At 40.3% G+C, this 27939-nt stretch overlaps 1 protein-coding gene across 1 annotated transcript; it reads left to right on the plus strand.

The window, feature by feature from the left end:
• Positions 1 to 40: 40 nt before the first annotated feature.
• pgm5 (phosphoglucomutase 5) lies at positions 41 to 27752 on the plus strand. The gene is made up of 11 exons (XM_040050771.1): positions 41 to 666; positions 2091 to 2253; positions 2684 to 2830; positions 3039 to 3164; positions 3261 to 3451; positions 5774 to 5928; positions 12831 to 12946; positions 16949 to 17084; positions 18419 to 18602; positions 24247 to 24384; positions 27459 to 27752. Exons 1-11 carry the CDS (start codon positions 409 to 411, stop codon positions 27546 to 27548), a joined length of 1704 nt encoding a protein of 567 aa, XP_039906705.1. The 5' UTR covers positions 41 to 408; the 3' UTR covers positions 27549 to 27752.
• Positions 27753 to 27939: the final 187 nt, after the last annotated feature.

The following is a 27939-nucleotide window of genomic DNA, read 5'->3' on the forward strand; positions in this document are numbered from 1 at the left end:
AGTCTTGACGAGTCCACCCCTCCCTTATTTTTTTCTTCATAGTCAGTTGTTCAGGCTTATTAGAAGAGGGAGTTGTCCGCCAGCAGAGGAGGAGAGTGCTGGTGGCTGCTTAGCTCAGCCAGTACTATAGGATGCGACTCCTGGCTTGGGTCGAGGTGAAAACATTTTTGATTGGCTGTTTCTTGTCACTATAGCCATTTCGTCCCTGTGTGGGACTGCTGTCACCGCTTTTTTTCCCTCGACGGTGGGGAAACAACCTTTACTTCACTCTAGACTGACAAGTTGCATCTTTGAGCTGTTTCTATCGAACTTATTTTTGTACTCAGTGCTGTAAAATCCTACAAAACAAAACAAAACAAAACAAACAAACAAAAAACTCCACCAAACTTGCTTGATTGGTTAAAGAGGATGGAGACGAGCCCGATCCCGGTGGTGACGGTCCAAACCGCCCCCTTCGAGGACCAGCGGCCCGGTACCAATGGACTGCGGAGGAAGACTGCGGTGTTCGAGGGGAAGAAAAACTACTTGCAGAACTACATCCAGAGCGTGCTGTCCTCCATCGACCTGCGGGACCGACAGGGTTGCACCATGGTGGTGGGCAGCGACGGCCGCTACTTCAGCCGAGCTGCCATCGAGGTGATAGTGCAAATGGCAGCTGCCAACGGGGTAAGAATAGGGCGACCACCAGTGTCATGCATTTGTTCCTCTCTGTCAGCATGCAGGAGTCACTTGTAACCAGCAGTAATGTTACTGTTCTGCTCTGCGTTGGTGTGAGTTACTACAAGCAGGCTTAAACGCTTTTAGAAAAAAACACTTCTTGTTGGAATGGAAGACCAGCGGAATAATTATTCAACTTCACCAACAAACTCAGGATGTTAATGTAGCCTATGGCTTCTTTTGACCTGCACATATGTTTAAATCATTAACACAGAGATGGAACAATTCACTGGGCTGGGAAATTTAGGGTCATCAGATGTTATTCTGCTACTTCTGGTGGGACTTTGGGAGTTTTATATTAAATCAGAATTGTGCAGTTGCTTATAGTTGTTTCACATTTGCAGTGATTGTTGATACTGATACATACAAATCTGCTGAATTGAATTTAACAAGTCAGCTGCAAATAGGTTAAAATAAGAAGACAAAGTGAGGCACTGAGGAGGAAAGTCCCTGCAGCTCTTAGGCTGTGAGATCTTTGCAGTTGGCTTGGAAAAGTTCCAAAGGAAAATTGGAAAGGAATATAATTTGTTTTGGGGATCAGTGCGTTTTTAAAAAAAATTCTTTCTGCTGGTCCAGCCAAATGTCTTCTGGTGTCAGCCTTATCAGCACTTCCATCCATCCTGCTCTATTTTCCTGCCTACGTCTGCCCCCCACCACCGCCAACACACTGCCCACACCTCGGTGTTCAATCTATCAAGGGCTAAGTCTACATGCTGGGGATTCCCTGTCATACTGCAAGGAAAAGAACCAGTAGGATAATAGAAACACTTGCCAACTACCCACCCAGTGCATGTGCTATCCTTCTCAACACTGGTTACTGAGAAGATTCCATTTGTTAGGGCTTTCCCTCACTTTCTGATCTGTCCTTTATATACACATGCAACATCCCGGATGTTTAGAGGATGCCAGGAGAGCAAATTCCTCTCCAGTGAGGACAATTTTATTTAGAGAAGCTGGTATGCAGGAGAATTATGTTGGTGGTATTACCACTTTAGTATAAATAGAGGCGTAGTTCTGTTATTTAGGCATCCTTCTAGAGGGAGATCATTTGCCTTTTAAAGCAAGCAGCCAATTAGTCGCCTGCAGAATGACAAGATTCTTTGGGACAGGAAGTGATTTTTAACTTTTTGAGATTTGAGATCAAGAGAGAAACAAATGGATTGGATTAAAAAAAAAATCAAAGCATATGTTTGATTGAAAATGGAACAAACATTTTTAACATTTTTTACAAATATGTTGCATTCTGTTTTTATAAAGCATTATGACTCTTTTTGAAACACAAAGATATTATATTATATTATGATTTTAGACCAGGTGATATCTGCAATGATATGAAACCATTATTGCTTCTCACTAATATTGGTGATGCACAGATTGGTCGTCTGGTAATTGGCCACAGTGGGCTCTTGTCCACCCCTGCGGTTTCCTGCATCATCAGGAAGATCAAGGCCATTGGAGGGATTATCCTCACGGCAAGTCACAATCCTGGAGGCCCTGGAGGAGACTTTGGAATCAAGTTCAATGTGGCAAATGGAGGTGAGGATTTAGAAAATACATTTGCTTTTCCATCTGACTCTTATTTAGAAATTTTAGAGTCAAAAATAGAAGTTTGAATCAATTTGATTTAAAAAAAATATAATAATTTTACAGCAAAAATTAATGCTAATGTTACAACTTGGCTCCTAGGCCATGATATAAAATGGAGTGTGATATCAGAATTGACAAATACAGGTGATTTGTTAAAGATTTGTTAAAGATTGGTGCCCTAGATTTGTAAAAAACCTAGGGCACCAAATAAAACTTTAATAACATTACAAGTTTCTCTAAGCATGCCTTTGTGCCACACCTTCTCGTGGATGGGCAGTTAAGTAAACTCATGCATGTATCCAAAGACTCTTGCACTGCCAGGAGTTGTAACACCAGTGATGGATGCATTTTTCATTGTCTTTGTTTCTCTGTCTGGCAGGGCCCTCTCCAGACACAGTGATGGAGAGGATCTACCAGGTGAGCCGGACACTCGAGGAGTACGCCATATGCCCCGATCTCCGCATTGATCTCTCTAGGCTCGGAAGACAGGAGTTTGACCTCGAGAACAAATTCAAACCTTTCAGAGGTACAACATTCGTGCATGTTTAGTTAAAAAGCTTCTCTGCATCATTCTGAATTCTTCAGTGTTATCCACAAGCGTGGATTTTCCCCCACATTGCTACAAACTTTCCTGTTGTGTGATGCTAGTAGAACCCCTCTTTCTGTCACTCAAAATGCACAGAAAAAAAACATACTCTCATCCAGTACTAACAGGTTCTTCTGTCTCTATCCAGTGGAGATTGTAGACTCGGTTGAAGTGTATCTACAAATGCTACGAAACATCTTTGACTTCACTGCCATTAAAAGTCTCCTCACAGGACCAGATCAGCCTAAAATACACATAGATGCCATGAACGGAGGTCAGTTCATCAGCATACGTCCTGTAAGCCCTGCACTGCAGTTACTGTTATTCATATTATTCTGCTAACTTCTACTCACCTTTTGCTTTGTTACAGTGATGGGCCCCTATGTACGTAGGATTCTGTGTGATGAGTTGGGAGCCCCTGCTAACTCTGCTGTAAACTGTGTACCTCTGGAGGACTTTGGTGGCCGACCTCCTGAGCCCAACCTGACTTATGCCACCTCTCTGGTAGAGTCCATGAAAGGAGGCGACTTTGGCTTTGGGGCGGCATTTGATGCAGATGGGGTAAGCCATTTGGTAGAAGTCCTACTCCAGAATGTGCAATCATTTATTCAAGACTACATGGGTGTAGTGGTGCTGAAAAGCACTACACCCATGCTCTGATACTTTCAAGTGTACCATATAATAGTGGTTTACACATTTGCTTCACAAATGAAAGGTTGCTGGTACAATTCTACCTGAAGACACAAATCCACTTTGGGGGTTTTGTCAGGAAAGGCATCATGCATAAAACTGCCAAGTCAAACAAAACAACAGTGCTACCTACTGTGGCAATCCACTGTGACAAGGGAACAGCCAGAAGTGGCTTTTAATGTAATTCAGTAATCACAGAGTGTGTCACGTACCTCTGTTAATGTTTGGTTACCGCAGTAAATGCTTTATACAAACAAGATTTCCTGTTTAAGTTTCAAATTAAAAGCCCTCTATTATTTCAGGAAACAGAAAGGCTTCACTGCTTATATTGTGAAACATGCGCAAGACCTAAAGAACTCAAACTCAAAGTTTTATTAAAGAAAAATTGTAATCTTAAGCTTACCTCTGCCCAGGACATTCATCCTTTGACAACTGGCTACTAATTTACACCGGAAAAAAGGGAGCAGGGAGAAAGTTACATAACCGTAGAACCAATTTCTTACATAAAGATAATTATTTTCTGCACAATGACAAAAGTCATGTAGGATGTCTTCAGGGCTGTCTTGAGGGGAAAGCTGCTTCAGTACTGTTTGCCTTAAAAAACAACAACAGATTTAAGGCGACATTTGAAACGTTTACACAGACCCCCAAGTTATTCAAAAACTGGATAAAATAACATGCAATAGGATGACCGGCAATTTTCCACTAAAACCTATTTTGATCTGTGTTGTACTGCAAACACTCTTATTAAGCAGGACAAAGGAAGAAGTGCACAAAAAAGTAAATGCAAAAATTAATAGGTAATACTCGAAATCACTTACTGTACATTTTAGGGATGTTTCTGAGGTCTTATTAATCTGTACTGCACAGGAGGATGTTCCTAAAGAACATTATGAGCTGCCCCCTGTGAATTGTCCAGTATTGCTTCAACTGGATTTGGCTTAAAAGGAAATTAAAATACAGGGATTGGAAAATGCATTAAGAGATCTTTAGTAACTTGGATTCCTGCAAATGATGGTGATATATATCCTTCAAAATTTGGTTTAATAAGTCATTTAAAAATATATTTTTAAAAAGAAACAGAAAATACTGACCTGAGTGTGCGCTGGGATCATATTTAAGAACATATTTAAGTGGCTGTGGCTGTTTTAGTTCTCATACATACATAACATCTCTAATAATCCATAATATTAAATAATTAAATAGATCCTTTTTGTGGTATTTACATGCCATGTTGCTCCACAATCTATTCATTCATTTCTTTAAGCCTAGCTGACTTTTATTGCTATAAAAGCTAAATCCAAGATATTGACTCCAGCCAGAGGCAGCAGAGAAATCCTTATTTATTTTTTATTTGTTTATAATTGCACGTTGATTTCAGGAGTGAAGGCAATGGGTGCGAAGTTGCAGTGCATGCACAATAATCCAACGGACGTCTCACTTTTTCCACAATGTCATCCAATAGACATTTATTCTGTATAAACAGACACAGGCACACACTGTTTGCTTAGTAGTGTAACATCAGGAGAATTACATCACATCTGCTCTGTTTCTCCCCCAAGGATCGGTATCTCCACTGTGATTAGCACCGGTGGTTATTATCATACTGGGTGGATGTTTCTTTTTTGGGGATATATAGTAACCGATATCTTCTACGCTCCCCACAGTAATAATGAATCCTGGGGGGTGGGGGGATAGTACTGAGAATTTGTTACTTGTACTGTTCTATGTTTTGTAACCGTCTACTAAAGATAATTTATAGTAATGTGAATGTTTGTGATACAAACACACTTTGTCCTTAAAGGATGTTGTTTCATATGTTTCTTCATTATCAGTAACGCTCATAAAAAGACCAACAATGTTCTAATCAGTGTCTTAAATGTGACAGTTTTCCTATCCCTTCAGCAGAATTCAGCTCATTACTATTTAAGTCATTATTTGGCGAGTTCAAAAGTATTTACGGCAGCAGGATGGAGTGCTGGGGACGGACTCAAAATAAACTAGAGTTGCTATATTCATTGTAATGAAGGGACATACAACAATGGTGGCCTGAGGAGAATTAAGCAATTTGTTTTGGTCTTTTTGTGGGGGTTGTTGGCAATACATGTACTATAAAAAGGGTTAATTAATGCAGTTAGGCTAACTAACTACACAGGACTCACAAAGCACTTTATGGTTTTGTCGTGTTCTCAGGACCGATACATGATCCTTGGAGAAAATGGCTTCTTTGTGAACCCATCGGACTCAGTGGCCATCATGGGTGCTAACCTCTCCACCATCCCCTACTTCAGACAGTACGGCGTCAAAGGATTTGCTCGAAGTATGGCCACCAGTGCTGCCCTTGATAGGTACCACACACACACACACACACACACACACACACACACACACACACACACACACACACACACACACACACACACACACTCAGTAGATGTAAGAAGTTCTATAACACCACCCACACTCTTCCTACAAACTCCTGCATCAGCCCAGTCTCTGGAGAGGGACGACACCCACCATGAATAAAGCTGTGAGATCACCCCCCCCAACACACACACACACACACACACACACACACACACACACACACACACACACACACACACCAAACACACACACACACACTTACTCACCCCCCTATAAATACTGTGTGTTATGTAAGAGCAAAGCTAAGCAGAGGGTGCTGAGTGAGAGGACGTGATCACCGCCAAAGTCATCTCCATTAACATTGTTCCAGCAGGAGAGATCCCGGCACAGCACCCCGCTGACGCTTCTGCAGAATGCTGCTCAAGGGAGCCGTTTGATGAATGATGAATCTACTATAGTTGCTAAAGACTATGTATATGGATGGCAGTCATGAAGTTTAGCTGTTTAAAATGTGCTACCTAACTACATTAAAACATTTAACATCCTGATTTAATATTTTATAAATAATAGACCTTATAGAAGTGCAAAGATTTCATCCTCCCTTTTAGTAACTTTCAACACAACCTCCTTTTGACCCCTGCCTATATTTATTTAATCTGACCCTCTACCAGAAGAAGCGTATAGGTACATATTTATTTTGTGTCCATGAACTAGACACATTAAAGATGCACTAAAGTGAGGTAATGGACTTCCAAAAGCATTTGGACGAGATTAAGAAAGTAAATCACTATTTTCAATATTTTACATTATCCCGATGAAGTTACTCTTAGCTCAAAAGACGCCTTCCTAAAAGGGTACTTGATGAAGAGAGGCCTGTGGTGGGCAGTGATGTGTCACACTGTCTTCTTAAACCACCATGTGTGATTTAAAATCTAAACAGCATCCGTGAAATTTATTTCATTTATCCATGTGTGTCTTTATGTGTGTGAAAGAACTAATCCTTTACTGTGTGTAACTGCTGAAAGTCACATGAAGTGATGCTATTACCAACCCTGATCCATCTGGGTTTCACAGTTGTGAGAGATGCTTAGAGGCAGTAAGAGAAACAATTTTGTGATTCCCCCTCCTGAATGTGTAAGTTTGCTAATTTACAAAGAAATTATCTGATCCTTTCCTCATCCAGAATACCGAAGATGGGTCATGAATCTGTCTTCCAATATGACAGTAACCCAAAACATAACGCCGTAGCAGCAAATGAGTGGCTAAAGAAAAAGCACATTAAGGTCATGGAGGGGCTTAGATGCTAGTCCCCAGACCTCAACATTATAGAAAATGAGTGGAGGGAGCTAAACTTGTGAGTTGCCAAGCAGCAGCAAATAAATCTGGTGATCAAAGGTTTCTTCACTGAGTACTAAGTCATTTTTACTTTTGGATAACACTTTTTTCACTCAATGACATTTAAATCAATTTATAACTGTTATGTACTGCGTTCTTTTCTGGATCTTTGGTTGATATTCTGTCCCTCTCCATTAAAATGAAACTACAATAAAAATTAGAGAAGGATAACTTTTTTGCGAGCAAACTTACAAATTCAGCAGGGGATCAAATAATTATTTCCCCATTGTATGCGAATTGGAATTTTACATCACAGAATTGCTGGTTATCTTTATTTACATGGTGCTGTTGCACACTAAAGCAGACAAACACACAGACTGCATCCCTTGATATTGCACTACTCCTTGCCTAAGGTCATGTCTTATGATGTTGAGCCCTAATAATCACACTGAATGAGTTGCTTGAAAGGTTTGCGTACACTGGCTCCCCAGTCAGCTTGGCCTCATCACACACATGCGCACACACACACACACACACACACACACACACACACACACACACACACGCACACACACACACAGGCTGATACCCAAGACACAAATGTCACATGTCCCACTGCAACCCTGAAGCGCGAAGCAATGCCTCCAACACACGCTTTTCAGTTCTTCTTCTAATATTATCTTTATCTCTCGTTGTCTACTTTCTGAGCACTTGCCCTTTTGTATTGATGATAGTATGCATTTATCTACTGGAAACTTTAATTTAGTTGGGAAGTAGAAGCAACCTTATAGATAATACTTAACCCACTGATAATATCATGCATAATAAACTGCATAACACAGGCTTTTGATTTTTTCACGTTTAACATGATTTCACTTGATTAGTCTGACTACATCTGCAAATCTGTGATCACTTAACTGGTAATTAATGACACTGTTGCTGACCAGTGTCACTTTGTTCCACTCTTAGTTTCACAACTGCCGCTCGTATGAGCGTGACACGAGTTCGTCATGTCACACTCATGTTATGTATATAACGGCATGAACCTGATAAACTCGAGAAAGTGTTGAAGTGCTTAGTAGTGTGAAGTCGGACCCTGGAGTCTGTCCAAGTGTGGGCTGTTTTAGGAGACCGTGTGTATCTGTGTTCTGAGTGTTTAGACTGAGGTTCCCTCCCTGCTATGTGTTTAAAGTCAAGCAAACTGTGTTATAAAAGCTTTGATAAATGCGATGGTGTATATACTCTGTGCGCTGATGTGTATGTTAGTGTGTGTTAACAGAAAAGACAGAGAGAAAGTGAATGCAACTGTTTTCAGATAAGCAAAGGAAACTGACTGGATTCAGGTGGACAGGAGGCTGGATTTAAATCTATTACTTTGGTTGGAGTGTGTGCGTGGGTGATTTTATGTCTTTGTGCACATGCTATGCAAGACGCGGTGAGGGAGGAAGGGAAAGTGGGTGGGAAATGTTGGTAAAGGAAACATCTGCCTCTCTTTTCACAGTTCCAGGGATGGAAGGATGTAGGATTGAGCCACTGGTGTGCGTGTTACGATCATGAAATGTGAGCTCTTTTACTGATTAGCACGGCAAAGTAGAAAGGTCAAATATTTGATGTTGTGCTGTAGCTAAACAGTTACAGAAAGCTGTTAATGACCGTTGGCGTTGTGGTCATCGGGATTGTTTTCATGCTGAGGAAAGAATTAGTAATTAAACCAAGCTACTAATTCTCTCTAGTGGTATTTCATGATGAATAAGAATCTAAAGTGATTAAAACCTTTACACAGTACCTTTTATATTTACTTTGACAGAGAACATTAGGAGCGATTGACCTCAACGCTGTGCCGGGTAACGCCATACAAGGCCACTTAAATCAGGTCAGGCAGGGAGAGCAGCATCAAGAACACAGAACTAGGCAGGCAAAGATAAACATTGCTCTAACAAGCACATTTATCGCCTGATTTACTATGATCGATAGCAAATATATTCTTGACACAGCTTTGCAAAATCCTAGAAAACTGTTTTGACATTATGTCACAAAGGTATGTTGAGATTGGCACTCCAAAATAGCTATGACCACTTCCAATAATTATGCTAAAATTAATTTTAAAGTATGTTCAGCTCTGACTTGTAGAGAACTAATAGAAAAATCATGGAATAAAATGCCAAGAGAGGAAGGTAGGGAGAGACAGATGGCTTCAGGGTCGGGGTGGGATTACATCAGGGAGTGACTCAAGATCCCGTCTTGTTTCCAGTGATTATGGACAGGTTGACAGAGAAGGATTCCCGTGGACTATGATGTTCACAGATAACATTGTGACTTGCAGTGAGAGTAGGGTGAAGGTGGATGAGGGGTGGAGGTGGAGGAATGAAAGCAACAGAATCTGTGTACAACTGAGACAGAGGAGGATGGAAAGGTGAATATACAGTATGTACTGAGTGTCAGGGGGGATTTATGACTGATAGTAGTAGTAGTAGTAAGAGTGAAAGGGGAGGTTTACAAGATGGTTGTAAATATATATATGATATATGATATATGGTGTGGAGATGGTAGTGCTGCCAAAAACAGGAGGCAGAGCTGGAGGTGGCAGAGCTGAAGATTCTTAGATTTTTGTTGGGAGTGACCAGGATGAATGGATAGGATTAGAAATGAGTAGATCAGAAAGACAGCTCAGATTAAGCGATTTGGAGACAAAGTAACAGAGCCAAAGTTGAGATGGTTTGAAGATCTCAGAAGATGGACAGTAAATGCATTGGGCAAAGGATGTCGACAGGAGGAGAAGAATAAGATCACAGAGAAGAATGTGTGATTGCTAAGGATAGGGATATGGAAGCAAATGATCTGCTGTGGTGCCCCCTGAAGAGAGCAGCGTAAAGAAGAAGAAAAAGAAGTTCAGCGTTGAATTCCGTGGCAGCATTATCAGCAATTAACATTGCATTTCTGCTTTGACTACTAAGGGTTATTGGTTCGGGTCAAGCTCAAGTAATGCTCCGGCATTGCTGCTCTTTTAGCCTGAGCCCTAAATCCAAACTGAGGCGTGAGGGTGCTGAAGGCTATGTTTGGTAAAATGTCAAGCCAAAGCCAAAAGCTGGCCTTATTTTACTTCACGGATGTAGAGAAACATCTTCACTCATTGTACCTTCCCCCTCCGCTGGGATTTACTGAGGTGCAAGATAAAGGTTACTTAGTGTGGGTCATATTGTAAGCGTGTGTGCAACAGAGGTTCCAGAGAGTTGAGATGAAGGAAAGTGGACATACCTCCTACCTGCTCAGTTATGAAATTTCTTTCCAGCTCTAATCTTGTCGGAGCAGAGCTTCCAAACCATTCAAGACAGACCTGCTCTAACTTTCCTCAACTGCAGCTCAGTGTTGTCACATCCTAGAATGAAGTTATTTAGCTTTGTTCATACATGCAAGGCTGGACTTGCTCATCACTTCATGTATATTAGAAGATTAAATGTAAGTAAAAGACAGACGGTAAACATCAAAATAATCAACATCCAAAAATAGAACTTCCTTAATAACCTAAAGAAGGTATTCACAGGGAAGGATAATATAGCTAATAATTGATTGATACTAACCATTTAAAAATACTGTATATTATGTGACCGACTTTAGATTCCTTGCCTGTAAATTGTCAACACTAGTGTGAGAAAATGAACTTTGACTGGAGAGCATTACAGTTTACGGCTCACACCTACACACGAGGGGATTGCAGCTCTAAATAGGCCTTCCAATTTCATTCCTTGTGTCTCCAGACGTATTAATCTGCCAGGTTTTTTTTGTTTTTTTGTTTTTTGTTTTTTTTTAATCTCGTCAAAAGAATCCAACATCCCGGTTATCCTGAGACATTTTATTATATCTGTTTAAATGCACTTGTACAGTCATTCTAGCACTGTGTGTTCAAGAAGTTTTCTTTTAGTGGAACTGGAAATTTGATCTTAAAACCTGTTCTTGTTTGTGCTTTATCCCTGAGGATGTATGGATGTGAATGCCATGCATGGGTGTGTGTGCAAAGCTCTGTTGGTGCAATCATCAAACTTGAGAAAGCACGATTTTCTTTATTCTCACATTGTTCGGGCGCTACATTTTTGCAATGTTGCATGAAAGCAGAGCACTGATACAGTCAGTGTCAGTGCTTATGTTGGCCGTGGACGTGCCGTTCAAAACATCAAATGCTCGTCAGAAGTTCAGAGTTCCTGTTTTCTTTTAGGAATGCCAGGCTTTCCATTCCAGCACTTTCTTCCCCAGGGTGGGGGAATAAAGCTGGTTTACTCTTATTTGGTCATTTATCCCATCCTCTTGTAAACAGCTGCGGAGGGCACTGGGGGTTTTATGCATGTGTATATGTATAAAACCACTTAAAAAATTTTGAAACTCACCCATATTCACATTTATAGTATTGCACCATGAACTCTCACCACATCCCACAGTACGAGCATTTGAGATGCTGGTATCCATGTATTTGTTCCCTTGGCTGCAAAATCTGTTTTGTTGGTTGAAATATTTGGTTCTGCAGTTTTTAGACTTCTCCTGTAAATTGTTTATATATTATGCAATGATTGCTGTGGAGATGTTTGTTGCAAACTAAACATTAAAACTAAAACTAAACTAAGCAGGTTTGAGCTGGTAACTTTTCTAATATAGGATCAAAGACCGAACCTTTTCTTCAAGCGATAGTTATATCAAGCTGTAAGCAAGAACGCAAATATTAAATTGTCTTAATCCTGCTAACAAACAAAAACATTTGTTGGCCGTAAAACCAAAAGTTGCTGAAATGGTCGAATGAAAGCTCAAGGCTCAAGTACCAATCAAAAGTCAGTGTCAGTGTGTCGATCCCCGCCCTCCCCCCAGTCTTAGTGGTAAAGCATCCTCTGGTAAGATGCTGAACCATGAGTTTAAAGTGCTGTATGAATGTCTAGCAGAAAGTGCTTTGGGTGCTCAAACTGAGTAGAAAAGCAGTGTATAAGTACTGATCCATTTACCATAAAGTGTGCATTTTTCTTCTTATCGCATCACTGCAGTTCCAGTAAATCAATTAGTTACTCTCTATTTTGTAATCTGCAACTGGGAAGTTTTATTAGACTTTCTCTTTGCTCTTTTCCACTTTGGCTCTTTGCACTCCCTTTCCTCCCACATATTGAACTGTTGGCATCTTTTTTTCCCCTCCACGTGACCCCAACATACACATGTATTCACACACACAGACACACTCACGCACACACGCACTCCATCTTCTCCTCTCGCTATGCTAGCACACGGCTGAGGTTCTAAGTAAACATGAACTAAAAGGTTAACTCACTTTGTTCCTGCTCCCTTTGCCTTATTAAGTTATTGGATGAGCTGCTGGCAGATTGCGCTTGTCATACAGCATTTGGTTTGTTTTATTTCAAAGGTCAGAGTTTTTGTGTGTAAGCTAGTTTCTATATCAGACCTGGGATGTTAGATGTTAGATTTTATTAGATATTAGATGAATATATTGTGTGTATGTGAGCAAATACATCGCGTGTACAGGCAGTTTTTCTGACTTTTCTCCTCTGCGTGTTTGTAGGGTTGCCAAAGCAATGAAACTGGCCTTGTATGAGACTCCCACAGGCTGGAGATACTTCGGGAACCTGATGGATTCTGGGCGTTGTTCCGTCTGTGGGGAGGAAAGCTTTGGGACAGGTATGACCTAGCACATTCACTTACTATCCAAACAGAAAAAAGCACTGCCTTTATAAAGAGAGATTTGAAATTGCTGAATATTATGAGTACAGATCTCTACTGAATGCAAATGCAAGGCAGGATCAGCTGGTTAGATTGTGAAAAGAGGATCGCTCATTCAAATCCCCAGACTATCTTTGAAAATGTGAGTGGGAGTATGTGCATCCTTTCCCCTCAGCAACAACTGGTGCCTGCAAACAAAGCTGTCACTAGAGGACTGCAGTGGCCAGCAGCTGCTGCTGCTAAATGTGCAGCAAGAACTTGCTGAAACAGTCACCACCACCACCACAAAAAAAAACCTTTACATTTTTCCCTACGATTTTGGTCTTTTTTTGCTACTTTTGTCTGCCAATCGGCTGCTATTATAGTCTAAGTTTGCCAAAAAAGCTGAGCTGTAAGAAGTCAACAAAATCCAGCCTAACAGGGTAAGACACGTGACACGTTATTACTTTGCACATTTACATTTTTAAGTAAGTCAAGTCAGTTAATATTTTTATAATGTTAGGGTTTGTTTAAAAGCTTTATGGTCATCTGGTTCGTAATATTTCTTGCTCTATTTTTTTGTTTGTAAGTGTTATTTTTAAAGACGATATTTTTTTATTTTTTGGCATTTTGGCCAATCCGACTGATGCATCGCGGGATTCATGGTTCAGTAGCTTGCTCAAGGATAATTCAACATGCAGACTGATGTAGCCGATCTACTAACCTTCTGACTGGTAGACGACCAACTTCCCCTCCTAAGCCATAACAACCCCATCAGCTCAGCAGCTCATTCCTTAGCGTCCCAGCAAACATGGTTGAAGACCAGAGAGAATCTCCCTGGTCAAAACTGGTCGGGGTACGACGTCAAAAACTGAACCACAGATGGACGCATGTTACAAAGTTAGAAACATAGATCAGATTATTGTAAAGAAGAAATTAAATAGATTTGTCTTTGTTTTTTTTGTTTTTTTTTTAAAAAGGACAACTAATATGGCTTGCAAACGGTTTATCAAGTATTCCTGTATATTAGTTACTACTGTAACACTTTTAAGCTATTTATGGTTTTGCCCTTTTAAATTCAAGTTAATTTGTCGCTTGGTAACTTTAACAAATCGGACTCTTACAGTCGTCCCCTCTTTGTTCACAGTGTCCCTATTAAAAACTCAGGAATGTTTTCATTCTAATGTAAAATCAAATCCTCAGTGTGACTGCAGGTGGACTCAAACTGCAAAAGTTCTCTTGATAGGAAGTCTAACGAGGACATCCTGACGACGTTTGAGTGATACCTCCAACTGATGTCGTGGTAACCTCGGCGACCATGGTTAAGCTTTTATTTTGGAACTACTTTGCTTGCTGGGATGCAACCAAAAGACAAAACACTACCAACCTGTCACCTCTAAGAATAGGTGATCTATTTGTATGAGAGCTGGAATGATATCATCTAATAACCCTGGGTAAAAAAACGTGATTTATAATGTGACTCCAGTTGTCACAACTGTAATTTTATTTTTATTTTTTGCTGGTTATAAACATGTTTATTTCTTATCTTTTCACTTTTTATTGTTCCTATTGTCATGGAGCAACCGTGACCACATCATTTCCTTAGGGGTTAATAAAGTATTCTGATTCTGATTCTGATCTAAACATGGGCGTCTGTGGGATTGAAGCACTCAAGTGGACATTACAGGAACTGCAGTTTCTGCCACTGTGTTGGCATCATTCCTGCTTGGTTCATTCCTTCCAGATCTTTAGTAACTAGCGTGCTGTGTGTAATAATATTGATGAGTGATGAGATTGCTTAAAAGGAAACAAACAAAAAAAGAACATTCAACTATTTATCAAATCATCATTTTCCTTTAAAGGTGAAAATTTCCCTATTCCGTTCTCTTCCAGTCTGTTCGAGGTCTACGTTTATAAGCAGTGCATCCTGCCTGCTCATAGCTCCATTCAGAGTCAACTAATAGATGAGAGGGCTGTGACCCTGACTGCATGTGTAAATAATCCCCATTCTTCTGCTATAAAAGGAGACAGGGGCTCCCTGAATCACGGCAACAAACCAACACTCCTCCAGTGGTAGCGTTTTGTGAATACTAATGCAAGACACGCACTCACGCCGGAAAGTATAAACAATTCATAAAAATACAGACATGTATAGGCTTGCATTTTAGATGCGTGTCCCTCTTGCTACAGTCCGAACCTCACCCAAAGTTTAGTCGTTGTTCTCTAATTCCTTGTGACTTCCTCTGCTTCTTTTTCTTTCAACTACTCAACCCTTTGTATTCACTAGAGAGGACACATTTAACATTTTATAACTCGAAGTAAAAAGAAACACGCCAGTGGGTGTGAACAGAAGAGAAAAGACCCATGATTGTTGCAAACGGAGGAGAAGATGGCGAGCAAATCCAAATATGAGAAGTATCGAGAAGGAGGAGAGAAAGGGAAGGAGCTGAGACTCAGAGAGGACTATGGGAGCTTACTCGTTATCTATCCATGTAAGGCAAAAAAGCTCAGAGGGAGCCCTGGATAGTAAATCATCAGAGCTGCACACCACTCTTGCTCTCTCTGAGACACGCAGCAAGAACAGTGCTAATTTAGAGAGCTATGTCAAACTTTGCGGGTTTTATTGGTGTCACTTTGAAAACAAAGGCACATCAGGTTAAGCTTTGTTGACATAGATATTAGATGTCTTTTATTAGGTGTCAATCTCCGCCACCTTTTCTGTTAAGATGAATGACAAAGACACAGAGAATGAGGCAGGGACTTAACAATAACAACTGCCAGTTTCCTAATGTGCCTGACAAAAAGCTTTAGGTTCTTATTTTTAGTGTAGATGTTGAGAGGAATAGTAAAACAGACACAGTACTGCTTTTTAGTTTTTATTTTCTTTCCGATTTATAAAATATATATAAATCCAGCTTAAAATAACAGCTCACTTTCCATTTAAAGCTCAAGCAGGGGAATGTTTCTAACACATGCTTAACCTCAACACATACCTTTACAGTGCAGCTGTCTCTGAGAACAGAGCGAAAGCTCCCCAGTGAAGGAGACTGTGGGTGTGATGCGCTCCTCTGTTTGAGTTTATGTTTGCTCTGGGCTGGCAGGAAAGATTGTTTGTGTTGCAACTTTTTGTACGTTTCCAAGAGCCCGAGGCAACTGTTGCGAATTGGATCTGTGAATGAATTCAGTTGAATGTTGTAGATTAAAATTAACCCACCATTATACAGTTACATTAATAATTGGTCAATACAATAAACATTCCCTTTAGTTAAACTGCAGGTGAAAGTATTGTTCCCTTTCTTTGATAAAGTAACAGTTCATAATTTTAATTCATTGTTACTGTAACAAGATTCAGATAGTAAAATCAAGTCGAACATGCAGCTATTACTAGGAGATGGTTAGCTGAGGTGGTATAAAAAATGAGAAGCTAGATAAAATAGCTAGCTTAACTCCAAACTAACATGTTTTTCCTACCTTGGTACCGTATATCTGGATTTAGTGGAAGTCCTGTGCTAGGTAATGGCAATTATGTAGGGCTTTTCTACTGAATTTGAGCCTTACATTCTACTGCAAAGCTCATTCACCTAATCATAGAAACCTATTCATATAGCATTTTTATCTATACCTTGAGACTGAGATTCAGCATCTTGTCCAAAGATAATTTGAAACGTATACTGGAGGAGCTGGTGACAAATCTGCCAAACTTCAGCTTGGTAGACCACCTGCGCTACCATGTAAGCAACAGTGCAGAAAGTATAAACAACTTCTTATACAGACCCATGCTAACTGCTTATCCTTGTTTCTAATGTTTGTGTTACACTGAGCTAAAGGGCTAATCATAATTTCCGAAATTAAAATAATCTTCAATGTCTTGCATGAGGCCACATTTAGCTCCACTGCAGATTTTTATGGAAGTTTAGCCCCAATAACTAAGAGAAGTTTACACAGAGATGTTGAATTTTGCACGTTTTCCTTCTCTTCCAGGTTCTGACCACATTCGTGAGAAGGACGGTTTGTGGTCCGTGTTGGTGTGGTTGTCCATTATGGCAGCCAAGAAACAAGGTGTTGAGCAGATTGTCAGAGAACACTGGGCCAGGTTTGGGCGTAACTACTTCTGCAGGTAAACAGCTAAGTAATCAAAACATTGTGTATCTATTGAGGTTTCTCATGTGACGTCATGTGCACATTGCTCGAGATTCGTCCGCTATATTATGGTGCGATGCAACCACACGTTGCTATTAAAAAAGGCTTATTCCCAAGTAGTTGATAGTGGCTCCTGGAGGGTGATGTGGTATTGTTGTCAATGCGATAACTTCAAAATGAGACGATATATCATTTTCAAAATTATACCATGCAAACAGGTGCATGTACTAAAACTCAGGGGTCAGTTTGAATCTCAGTCACCTCAACCTTAAGAGGTCAGAGGTCAGTTTTTCTGAAAATCTTATGAATGCAATTTCTCAGAACGAGTCACCTAGGATTTTGAAATTGATAACACATGTGCATCTATTAGAAGGCTAGGGGGCCGCACTGGTAGCCACAAGCATTTTCATGTTTGGTTTTCAATACTCGTAAACTTCTAGCCAAGCCGTAGTAAAACTTGACAAAGTGTGACACAGAAATAGAGACGATTTGCCTTCAAAGCAAAAGTTGTTCAAGAATCTTTTACTTTGAAAGTTAATGGTTCCTGTTTCCAGTTTGTGTTGCATTTTTACAGTTTCACAGCAGCTCAAAAAGTAGCTGGATGGTGTTTGTAGGCAAGCCTGTAACTTCCATTCAGACTACGGACAGCCCACGATGAGTGGTTGATAGATGATAACGGACTGGCCTCTAAGCTGGAGTGACTGAAACCTTATTCACTTGATCCTACAACGTCACTGTGATTGTCACACATCCAAAATAGCCTACAAGCTAATGCCGTGTGGTTACCTCAAATCTTTTCTCACTTGTTTACTAGTTTTCGTCAGAGCCTTCATCATGATTGTGTGAATACATGCTGACTAACTTCAGTAATAGCTTCTCTTCACCTCGTCTTAGTCCCTACCAACCCCGCATATGCCTCGCTGGCTTTCACCTTAATCCACCCCCCTCCCTCCAGTCCTTCTCACTCGTTCTTATTTTAACTTCTCCCCTGTGAGAGGCACAGATAGCTGCCACAGTCAGTCTTCCCACTGATAGCTGCAGTAGTTTTTATGTTCCCACAGAGAGCTTCTCTAAACTGATGCTTGTTTCCCACAACACATAAAGTAGATGGACAGGTTATACAAGACGTGTCCCCAGAATCTCTGTGGTACATCTCTTGCAATTTAGAGCCCTTTTCGGTAACATAAGTAAGATGATGCGGCAAGAAAACTGAACGTACCTAACATAAGCAAACTCTCCCTTTTCTGCTTTCATGACCTCATTGAGTCTTACGTGTGTTCATAAATCTTGTGTGCATCTTATGATTGTCAGGTTTGACTATGAAGGTCTGGACCCACGTGCAGCCTTTTACCTAATGAGAGATCTGGAGGCAGTAATCTCAGACAAAGCATTCACCAGCCAGAAGTTTGCTGTAGGGGACCACATGTACAGCGTGGAGAAGGCTGACAACTTCGAGTACATTGACCCTGTGGATGGAACAGTGGCTCGAAACCAGGTCAGTGTAAGGAAGGCTGTAACAGCAGGATGTTGCATGACACGTTATTATTTGGCCATTCACACTACAGCTCTGACCCAAAGAAGCCCAAATTGGAATATACAGCCCACCATGGGAAACACTCCAGTAGATACGGTGTGTACTGTGGTGCAGCTCTTGACTTCGATCGTCCAGCTGCAGAACAAAGGCCAGCTGCCAGCATAAGCACCCTGAAAAAGGAAAAATTATTTACAACAAATTAAACGTCAGCTTCCGTTCAGCTCCCACAGTGCCACCACCATACCATATAAGGTTAATTACACACTAGGAGGGAATCCCAAGACCAATTTATAAATTGCACACAAGGGAAAAAAAATTCTTCAAGAATTTCCCAAATATGGGATAAATAAAGTGTTTCTTATCTTATTGTGGCCCACCAAAGCAGCCAGTGCTGGATGTTCTGACAAATGTGAAATGCATGTAGTGCAAAACTGAACATGGTGACGACACAGGCATCACTACAGGTGAAGGGAGCACAGGTCAACAGGAGGGCAGAGTTTAAAAAGCCCTGGCTGACTGGCTAGGTGTTTTACATTGTGACAAATCCCACTCAGCTAATCTCAGGACCCGCTGCAACAACGGAGAAGAACATGTCAGGTGACGCTGTGTGAGGCAGGCAGGACTGGACCCAAAGTGCAGACTCACAGGCAAGACTGAACTTAACGAAATCTTTATTGCTGAATTTATAGATGCATAACAAAACTGAGAAGGCTAAGGGCAGACACTAAACCGACATACAGAGAATTATCACAACGCTCAGGACACACAGCAAGGAGGAGTTCACGACAGACACAGGACAAGAGACTGTCAAAATAAAACAGGAAGCACAAGAAGCACACAATAAGACTCAGACTGACTACTACATGAAAGACGAGAGAGCGAGGGACGAGAGAGAGACACAGAGAAACGACTGGGAAAACGGGCAACTAAACTAGGAGACTGACAGGCAAACAAACATGAGGACAAGACTGACTTAACTGGGAGATTCTGAGGGAAGGACACAGAGACAAGGACCTAAAAGGGACCACATAACAAACAATACAACTTAAATTAGAAATACAGAAAAAGTAAAGAGCGGGAGAAAACGAAACCAGGAAACATAAGTCACACCCCTTCCCTGTCCCAACTCACCTGTAAACCAATCAGTATAGCATGAACCGACACATTAATTTAGCATAGAAGGACCTTAAGCTGTAACAAGACAGATCAGTAGATCCTTTTGTGCAAAAAAGTGCAAAAAAGATTGTTTTAAATAGTTGCCACTTAGGCTAGAGTTACTCTTAGAAGCTGGGTGCTATTAGTGTCCTGTTTGCTTTACTTATCTCTTGAACCTGCTGTTTCTGTTGAGTTGTAATTGTTTTAGTAAAGTACTACACATCACTCGTAGCACAGCGCATTACTTAATTACTCGCTAGAGAAAGTGCTTCATGACACTACTGTTTACATCACTTAAGTGTTGGATTCTTCACTGGCTTGGTGTCAGCATGCTGTGCGTGCAGATGCTTGCAAAGAGCAGAAGTTGTGTAGAATGCAGCAGAATATAGTAGTTTCTGTCATGGTCTCAATTAGATTAAAAACAACCAGAACAACTTTGAAGTCATTTATTGGTTCCATTCTCCAGACTGGTTACCTTAAACTGAGATTGACAATAAGTTGACCAACCAAAAGCCGCAAACCTGTTTGTTCAACCCAACATCGAATTGCATTGCATTAGAAAAGTGACTGAAAAGCTTCTTCACATCAGGTCACACACTCTCTCTTCCCTTTGTTCACATACATGTACTCAGCCTGGTGTAAGCCAGACCACCCACTAAGCTTCAGTGCTGTCTGATCAGCAAGGCTCCATGTTTGGACATGACAGTCTATCTTCCTTTTGAAATTATAAACATATGCATACACGCACATAACATACATCATGTATCACTACAAACACCGATAACTCGCTAGGTTAATGCAACCTTCCTTCCTTCCTTCCCTTCTTTCTTCCTCTTTGTGTCTGTGACTTTCACCCAGCTGACTTCTCTTTCCTGCCCAGAAATTTGTGGAAATTTGTCAACACTTCTTAGCTTCCGCCCCACCTCACAAACACACACACATTGTGCATTTTGGTGTGTACATCCGTCCAGTTGTCCATGAGCGTAAGCGTGAGCACATGCGTACCCTTCCACTCCCGATCCTTGTTCGCACTTGTGTTTTCCACTCTGACCACCGGCTTCACCTTGTATATCTTAACGCCGTGAAGGAGTCTTTTGTTATCCTGCTGTGACTATTCCACTGTGTCACCATGGATACAGCAGGCCAACAGCTTTTTAGTCAGTCACCCCAAAATACTGATAAATCCTCAGCATCCCAGTCGCCCCAGTGAATGTTATTACAACACACATTCCTCCCAGGACAGAATTATATCAGCTGTCGTCTCACTTTGCAGTCTCTCCATTGCAAGTGTGTTTGAAGGGGGAAGAGCTGGCACACGAGAGACGCAAACACACTCAAACACGATACACAAATACACAAGACAAAGCTTGGGGGATTTACACAGCAGTGGCATCGCGGCCTTTTGTAGCTGGCTACTGAATTCATTCCACGTCGTCTGCATATCAGATGATGGAACAACTTGTGCGCTAAATGTAGATACTGCCTTTTGGATAATTTGGTATTATGGGAAATTTGTTTAGTAAAAAATATCTACCAACAAAAAGAAGCGAAGGTTTCTATTAAACGAGTAAGAAACTTGTCTTCTTTATGTTTGTGGTAATTTTTTTTAATCTATGACTGAATTTGATCAAATGTTGCTTTACCTAATAGCTAATGACTAAATGATAAAGATGACAGCTCATTAAAAGAATGAATTTGATTGTATCTTTAGCTAAGGCTGGCTGTGGCTGTATCTCTTAAGATAGCTGTAGAATTAGCAGTGTCTTGATGGCTTTTTGACTGTAAGTGCCTCAGAGTGTGGAAAGCAGGGCTGTAGTAACACAAATGTTTTTGTTCTAAGATGTCCGCTGTTAGGCACACATTTCAAGCACTTACACTCGGGAGAGTGTAGATAGACAGACTTTTTAAGATCAAGTCTGATCTACAGTTCTGTGTAAAGGCATTATCTTTGTTTTATTATTTTATCTTTTTTTTGTTTTTTATCTTTTTTATCTTTTTTTTTTTTTTTATCTTTTTAAAAAGTGGTTTTGTGCAATAGATCTTTATTATTTTCATGCTTTGTCTTGAAAAACAGATGATTTTTTTCCCCATTTGCTTAGTCGAATCTATTAAGAAATGCCACAGTTTCATAGGCATGAAATCATAATTTTGCACTTACAAGGTGATTCTAAAAGGACTATTACAAACTTGACATATTTCATCCTTAAAAAGCCAGACCGTGTTCTTAAAAAAAAATCTGAGGAAACTAGATAAATGGAGGAACAAAGAAGAACTGCCAGGCGTGAAAAATGATCTACAGCAGATAAACAGTATCTGAAGATCACATCCTTAAGAAATAGGCAGAAATGCTGACAAAGGACCTTAGAGGGTCATTCGATCCTTAAGCTGATGCATCTGCTGTTCACTGAAGCCTCATCAGAAATGGTCTCAGTGGAAGGATGGCTGGGAAGAAGCCATCTTTAAAGAAAGGAAGCAGGGAGAAAAGACTGAGATAAATTACATGAGAATTTGATTGAAAATTAGTGGCAACAGGTCTTATAGAGTGATGGATACAAATTTTTGGTTCACATTGTTGTCAGTGGAGGTCAGAGAGGTAAGAGGTAAACAGTGAGTGTCTATACCCACCTGTAAAACATGGTGGACGCTCTGTCATGGTTTCAGGCTGTAATTCAGTGAGTGGTGTTGAGGATCTTGTCAAAACTGATGGGATTATGAATACACAAAAGTACTATAAGATTCTGATCTACCGTGTAATGCCAGGAAGAAGGCATCAGTTTAGCAACAGCTTGTGGCAATGTGCTAATGTATGCTGATTTATCGCATAGGAACTGAAAACAGGACATCCTAACTTCACTGAACTGTTTCAATAACTACAATAGACATATGAGGCGAAGGTAAATTTAAAAAATCCTAATGTGTTTATAAGAAGCAGTTGATTACGATGGTCAGTGCTGACTCGTGTAGATATTCTCTGCTGCAGCTCATTTCATGTGTGAAATCAAAATGCAAATGAAGAGCCATGACTTGTTTCCCCTCTTGTGTTAGTGGGACTTTATTGCTCTGTGCTTTCTTTCCCCACATTTCCACACCAACACTAGTCCATGAATAATTCCACACAGTTGCAGAGGAACAGCAGTTGGCATGGATGCTGGAAGGTGGGAGGGAGGCTCAGACAAAGACCTCTCCAAAATCTCTAAGCACCTTTAGGCTGGTAGATGAATAAATGGATTGATAGATGAATAAAGATGAACACACATGCACGACACACATGAGTTATGGCTGGTATGTGCTCCACTCGGGGCCTCTGAGCTCTGCATTGGCAAGTGTTTTTAACAAGCATTAGTCAGCCTTCTGATAACTGCCACTCTATTGTTAGTGAGTTGACAGACTCACAGATGGAGAGACAGACAGCTGGACGGACGTCTCTGATTATCGCCGTCTCTCTTCACCTGGACTCTGGCATTTTATCCTTCATTCCCAGAGTGGTTCAGATATTTCCATTTGGTACTGCGTTCTGTAAACAATAATGCTGAGCCACAGTTAACTAATAGGCTCACAGCCATTTGTCTGAGACTGGCTGCTTTGGAACTGGGACAGTGCATCCACTTGACTTTTACTACTATGCAAAACTTTTGTTTACTATAGTTGCAATAACATTTGTCAGTATCGAGACATCTAGTACAGCTTAACGCCTGAGGTGGGGATACTTTGACAATACAGTTTGGAGTTCTGTTTTTTCTCATAACATGTTGCTGTCACCTCCCTTGAACTCGTACTCTAATCGAATAATGAAGGAGAGACTGTGGAATTCAGGACAGATAAGTGCTGTTACAGATGCATTAGTCGAAAAGTTTCTTCCTTACGTCAGTCAGCAGGAGATATATTTGATTGGTCCCAATGCAGTGATATCCTGGGATTAAGTTTGAAGAGTCACACACAGAGTTCAGTTATGAACCTTAGCGAGAATGTTATCTGCTGTAAGAGTCAGGAGATTCTTGGAAAGTGCAGCTGTAGTTATAACCTTATGCAACTTTATAGCCAACATCATTAGGAATGTGAGTGCGCTGCATGCATCAAGAGTACAGTTTGAATCATGCGCCAACAAAACACACAGTAACAGTGACATCTAGCGGATGTTTGCCTTTACTGCATCACTAATTACAGGATTGAATGTTTTAACACAGGTCTGACGATACAAGATTTGTACTTTTGTGTGCTGTAAAGTCACACCGAATTTGTGCATTCAAATGATTTTTGATTTTTTATCCTATCCACTCAAATACATGACCATTTATTTGTCTTTTACTTTTAGCCATTTACTTGTGTTTAAAAAAATATGTTTATATAATTTTTAATATTTAAAAGAGATAAGAGAATAGTAAGTTATTGAAAAAGTAGACAAAAGTCAATTGATAAAAATTAAGAAAAAAATTTTTTTTTTTGTTTCCAGGGTTTGAGGATCATCTTTAATGATGCGTCCCGCCTGGTGTTTCGAATGAGTGGGAGCGGCGGAGGGATGGGGTCCACCATCCGCATTTATGCTGAGAGCTTTGAGAGAGACCCGGAGAGACACAACAGAGAGACACAGGTACGCAGATGGGTTTGATGGTGTTTATGTACCTTCTTTTTGTGACATTTGTGCTTATATCAATTACTTCTCACCTTTCAGTGGAAAAATCCTATCCTAAATCCCTTCAGGAATGGCATCTAGCCAAGGTTGAACGTTTGAACCTCTTTGTCTGGCTCTGGGGCCTTTCTGTGTTTTAGTTTCCCTCTGGGTTCAATAAAGGTGCATGTGAGGTTAATTGTCCGAAGACATGGATGAGAGAATGTGTGCTTGTCTCTCTGTGTTTTCCCCTGAGATAGACTGTGACTATCCCAGGGTGTACCCACCTCTTTCCCCATGACAGCCAGGATGGGCTCCACCCAAATCACGACCCAAAGAAAATAGAGGACTATATAGAAGTACTATCCTTATCTTGAACTATGGTGTGGCCATTCGTTTGCCACACAGCAGCAGAAATGATGCTTCATAATGAGCTTTTTCAACATATTAAATGCATGATATGTATATAAAACATAGAGGCTGTGAAATTCATCTTAGACTTGGATGCGGGAATTAGATGACTTCCAGGAGGAGGAGGAGGAAATTTAACAGGGATGTAAAGGAAAAATATTTGTGCTGCAGAGAGGAACAAGTGGAACCCCAAAAACAGGAATGAAAAGAGTCTATATTTATCTGGGTCCCTTAAAACCTTTAACATAATTATGAAGCAGTCGTTCCAAAACTTGTGACGTTTATAGCAGAAATAAAACATATGGCTCAGATTGCAAGAGGAATAATGTTGGAATATGTTATCTGGAAGTTGAGAAACAGACTCTATTTAATATCTTAAACCTAGCACAGTGTGTGCCATTGATCAGTCAGCCTGATTACAAGCGCCTGCTCCTAGGCAGTTTTGTTTTTGAGTATTCAGGGCCGCGACTTTTAATTGAGTCTAAAGGCCAGAAGACGGTTCGACGGCTGTTCAGCAGGGAACAGGGGAAAACACTCCTGCTGCAGTTTATTTACTAATTGTTTACATGTTACTTCTGACATACTGTAATTCACTACATATTAGCAGAGTAAATACTCTGTAGTGATACAATGTCTAAGGGTTTCATCACTTGTTGTCTTGAGCTCACGTCTTCAGGCAATAATTGATGAAGTATGGTTAAATTTTGATCCGAGGTTTATGTCAGGCTGAGCAGTTAAAAAAAAAAAAAAAAGAGGATACAGCATGTACTGTGGTTGTATTGTGATTATGTATTATAACTTTCATTCAAACTGTTAGATGACTGGCCTGTAGACTTTGGAGTGTTTAACAATGAAAGCTTGTTGTGTGGCTATGGATGTTTGGGATAGGTAGTGTACTTTAAACACTCCCGGGAGTTATAAAGATGCCTTCGCAATTTAGAGTTGTGTGTGTGTGTGTGTGTGTGTGTGTGTGTGTGTGTGTGTTCAGATTAACGACATTTCAATTCTGACTTTGCCACATAAAAAAAGCAAAGAAAAGCAACAAAGTTTGTATTTGAGAATTACTTTTTAGTCTTTTATTATTAAAATGCAGGTGCGGTAATTCAAAACGTATAGGGCAGCATGAAGTTATGTCCCAATGTTACATCCCCCTTTTTATTCATGAAAATAGAAAATCCTCCTCGCTAAACTGCTGTTACGATAAGCGTACCTGAACTGTGATTTAGCTGCTGTGTTTATTCAGCCAATAAAAATGTGTTATTTGTGGCATTACACTGAACCCTCGGATTATCCATCATTAGATCATAAATTCAGCATCTAATCATTCTGGCCCTTACCCAGCGCGCATGAATTGTCAGAGACGACATACATGATTGCACGCCATGCTTACTCAGCTAGATTAGAGGGACAGATTTTATCTACAAGATTCTCAGCCAAGCTAAAAAAAAAAAAAGCCACATGTTTGTGTGCAGCCGTAGTAAAATCTGTGCTTTCAGTGTAATACATGTTTTTTTGCATGTAGCAGTTTTGGGATGAGAATATCATACAATGTAGAGTGTTGTGGAAAAGTCTTGAGATCACCAGAAAATGGTAAATAGATTTAGTGATTTACTTATAATTTCTTCAGGAATAGTTCTCCAGGCATCTTGAAGGACACTTTAAGCTCTCTTTTGGATGTTGGCTGGTTTTTCTTTTGTTCTTTGTCAATAATATTGAAGTTCAGGGGAAGGGGAGGCCAGTCCATGACTGATTGTGTTTTATTGTGTGTTTATCTATCCACATATGTTTTTACCGGACTGGGAGTATATGTCAGATCAATGTCATGCTGAAAAATGCATTTGTTGTCTATCAGTTGCTTTCCACATGGTACTATGTGATAGACTAAAATCTTTCTGTACTTTCCTGCATTTATAATTCCATGCATTTTGACAAGATCTGGCTGAAATTCAGTGTGTAATTTGGCATACCTCAGCCCTTTCTCCCTGTTTCCCTTCCTTAACAATGGCTTCTTGACAGCCACTCTTCCACTGAGACCATTTCTGATGAGGGTTCAGTGAGCAGTAGATGGATCAGCCGAAGGCTCAGATGCATCTCTCAGGTCCTTGCTGGATTTTTGTAAAGACAAGGTTTGGCCTCTTTCAACCAAAATATAAAGAAATGAGGGCTGTCTCAAGACTTTTGCACGGCCCTGTACATGTCTGCTGTTTTCCATCACACAATGTTGTGCAGTAAAGGGTTCAAATTAACACTGACCCAACAGCAAACCTGTTAGTCATAATGTCAAGTTTGTGGGATGTTGTCATTATTTGTTGTCTCATGCTCACTTTGTATGCATTTTCTGAATGTAAAAATAAAAAAGAACCAGTTGAATAACCAAGTTAAAGCTCCTATAAAATCCCCTTAATGCGGATGTTGAAACAGTTTTAAAGGTCTAGACTTACGTAAGTCTAACTCGGTTATCTGCTCTGGAATCTGTTAACACGTGATGTCTATAAATATAATGTGCCAACCTCGCACAGAAAAACTGACCAAAAAGCTCACGAAATTCTCAAGAACTCGACAGTAACTTAGTGTGAATGTGAAAGATTTAAAGGTCTGATTGAGTTTCGAAGCTCTGCCTTCAGCTCTCTTTGCTTTGTCTTCAGGTGGTGCTGGGTCCTCTCATTGCCATTGCCCTGAAGATCTCTAACATTCACGAGAGGACAGGACGCCGTGGCCCAAATGTAATCACATGAGCAAGTGAAAAAACAAACCAACCAAAAAACACTCTCACACTCGTATGCAAACACATGAAAAATATCCTCAAAGCACCCTTTCCTGTTACTTTCTTGGTTTCATCTTTAAAATATCTCTGTAGTTTCAGCCTCATTTTTCATTTCTCTTTTGACTCAGATGCTTACCGCTGACATTTGTCTCTCAAAAATAAAGTTAAAGTCGCACACAGTGTTCTCTGTTCTTTATTGACGACTACCATTTAGTGGATAAACGTGGCAGGCGTAATTATTGTTGTGGATAAATAATGAAAAAAAGGTCGACAGCGAACAGATTATGAGCGTGCAAACTCACATTTCAGATTGCTCGAACCTATCACAGCATGTTTTCAACTATTTGACCTTTTAAAAATCT

The sequence above is a fragment of the Simochromis diagramma genome, unplaced genomic scaffold (assembly GCF_900408965.1).
Source record: "Simochromis diagramma unplaced genomic scaffold, fSimDia1.1 OVJJ01000131.1, whole genome shotgun sequence".
NCBI lineage: Eukaryota > Metazoa > Chordata > Actinopteri > Cichliformes > Cichlidae > Simochromis > Simochromis diagramma.

Bases quoted from the DNA above. Each gene is read 5' to 3' on its own strand.
- pgm5 (XM_040050771.1), top strand. From the start codon at position 409: ATGGAGACGAGCCCGATCCCGGTGGTGACGGTCCAAACCGCCCCCTTC. The intron at 5,929-12,830 runs GTACCACACACA...GCGTGTTTGTAG, and splicing joins ACCAGTGCTGCCCTTGATAG to GGTTGCCAAAGCAATGAAAC. The intron at 17,085-18,418 runs GTAAACAGCTAA...TATGATTGTCAG, and splicing joins GGGCGTAACTACTTCTGCAG to GTTTGACTATGAAGGTCTGG.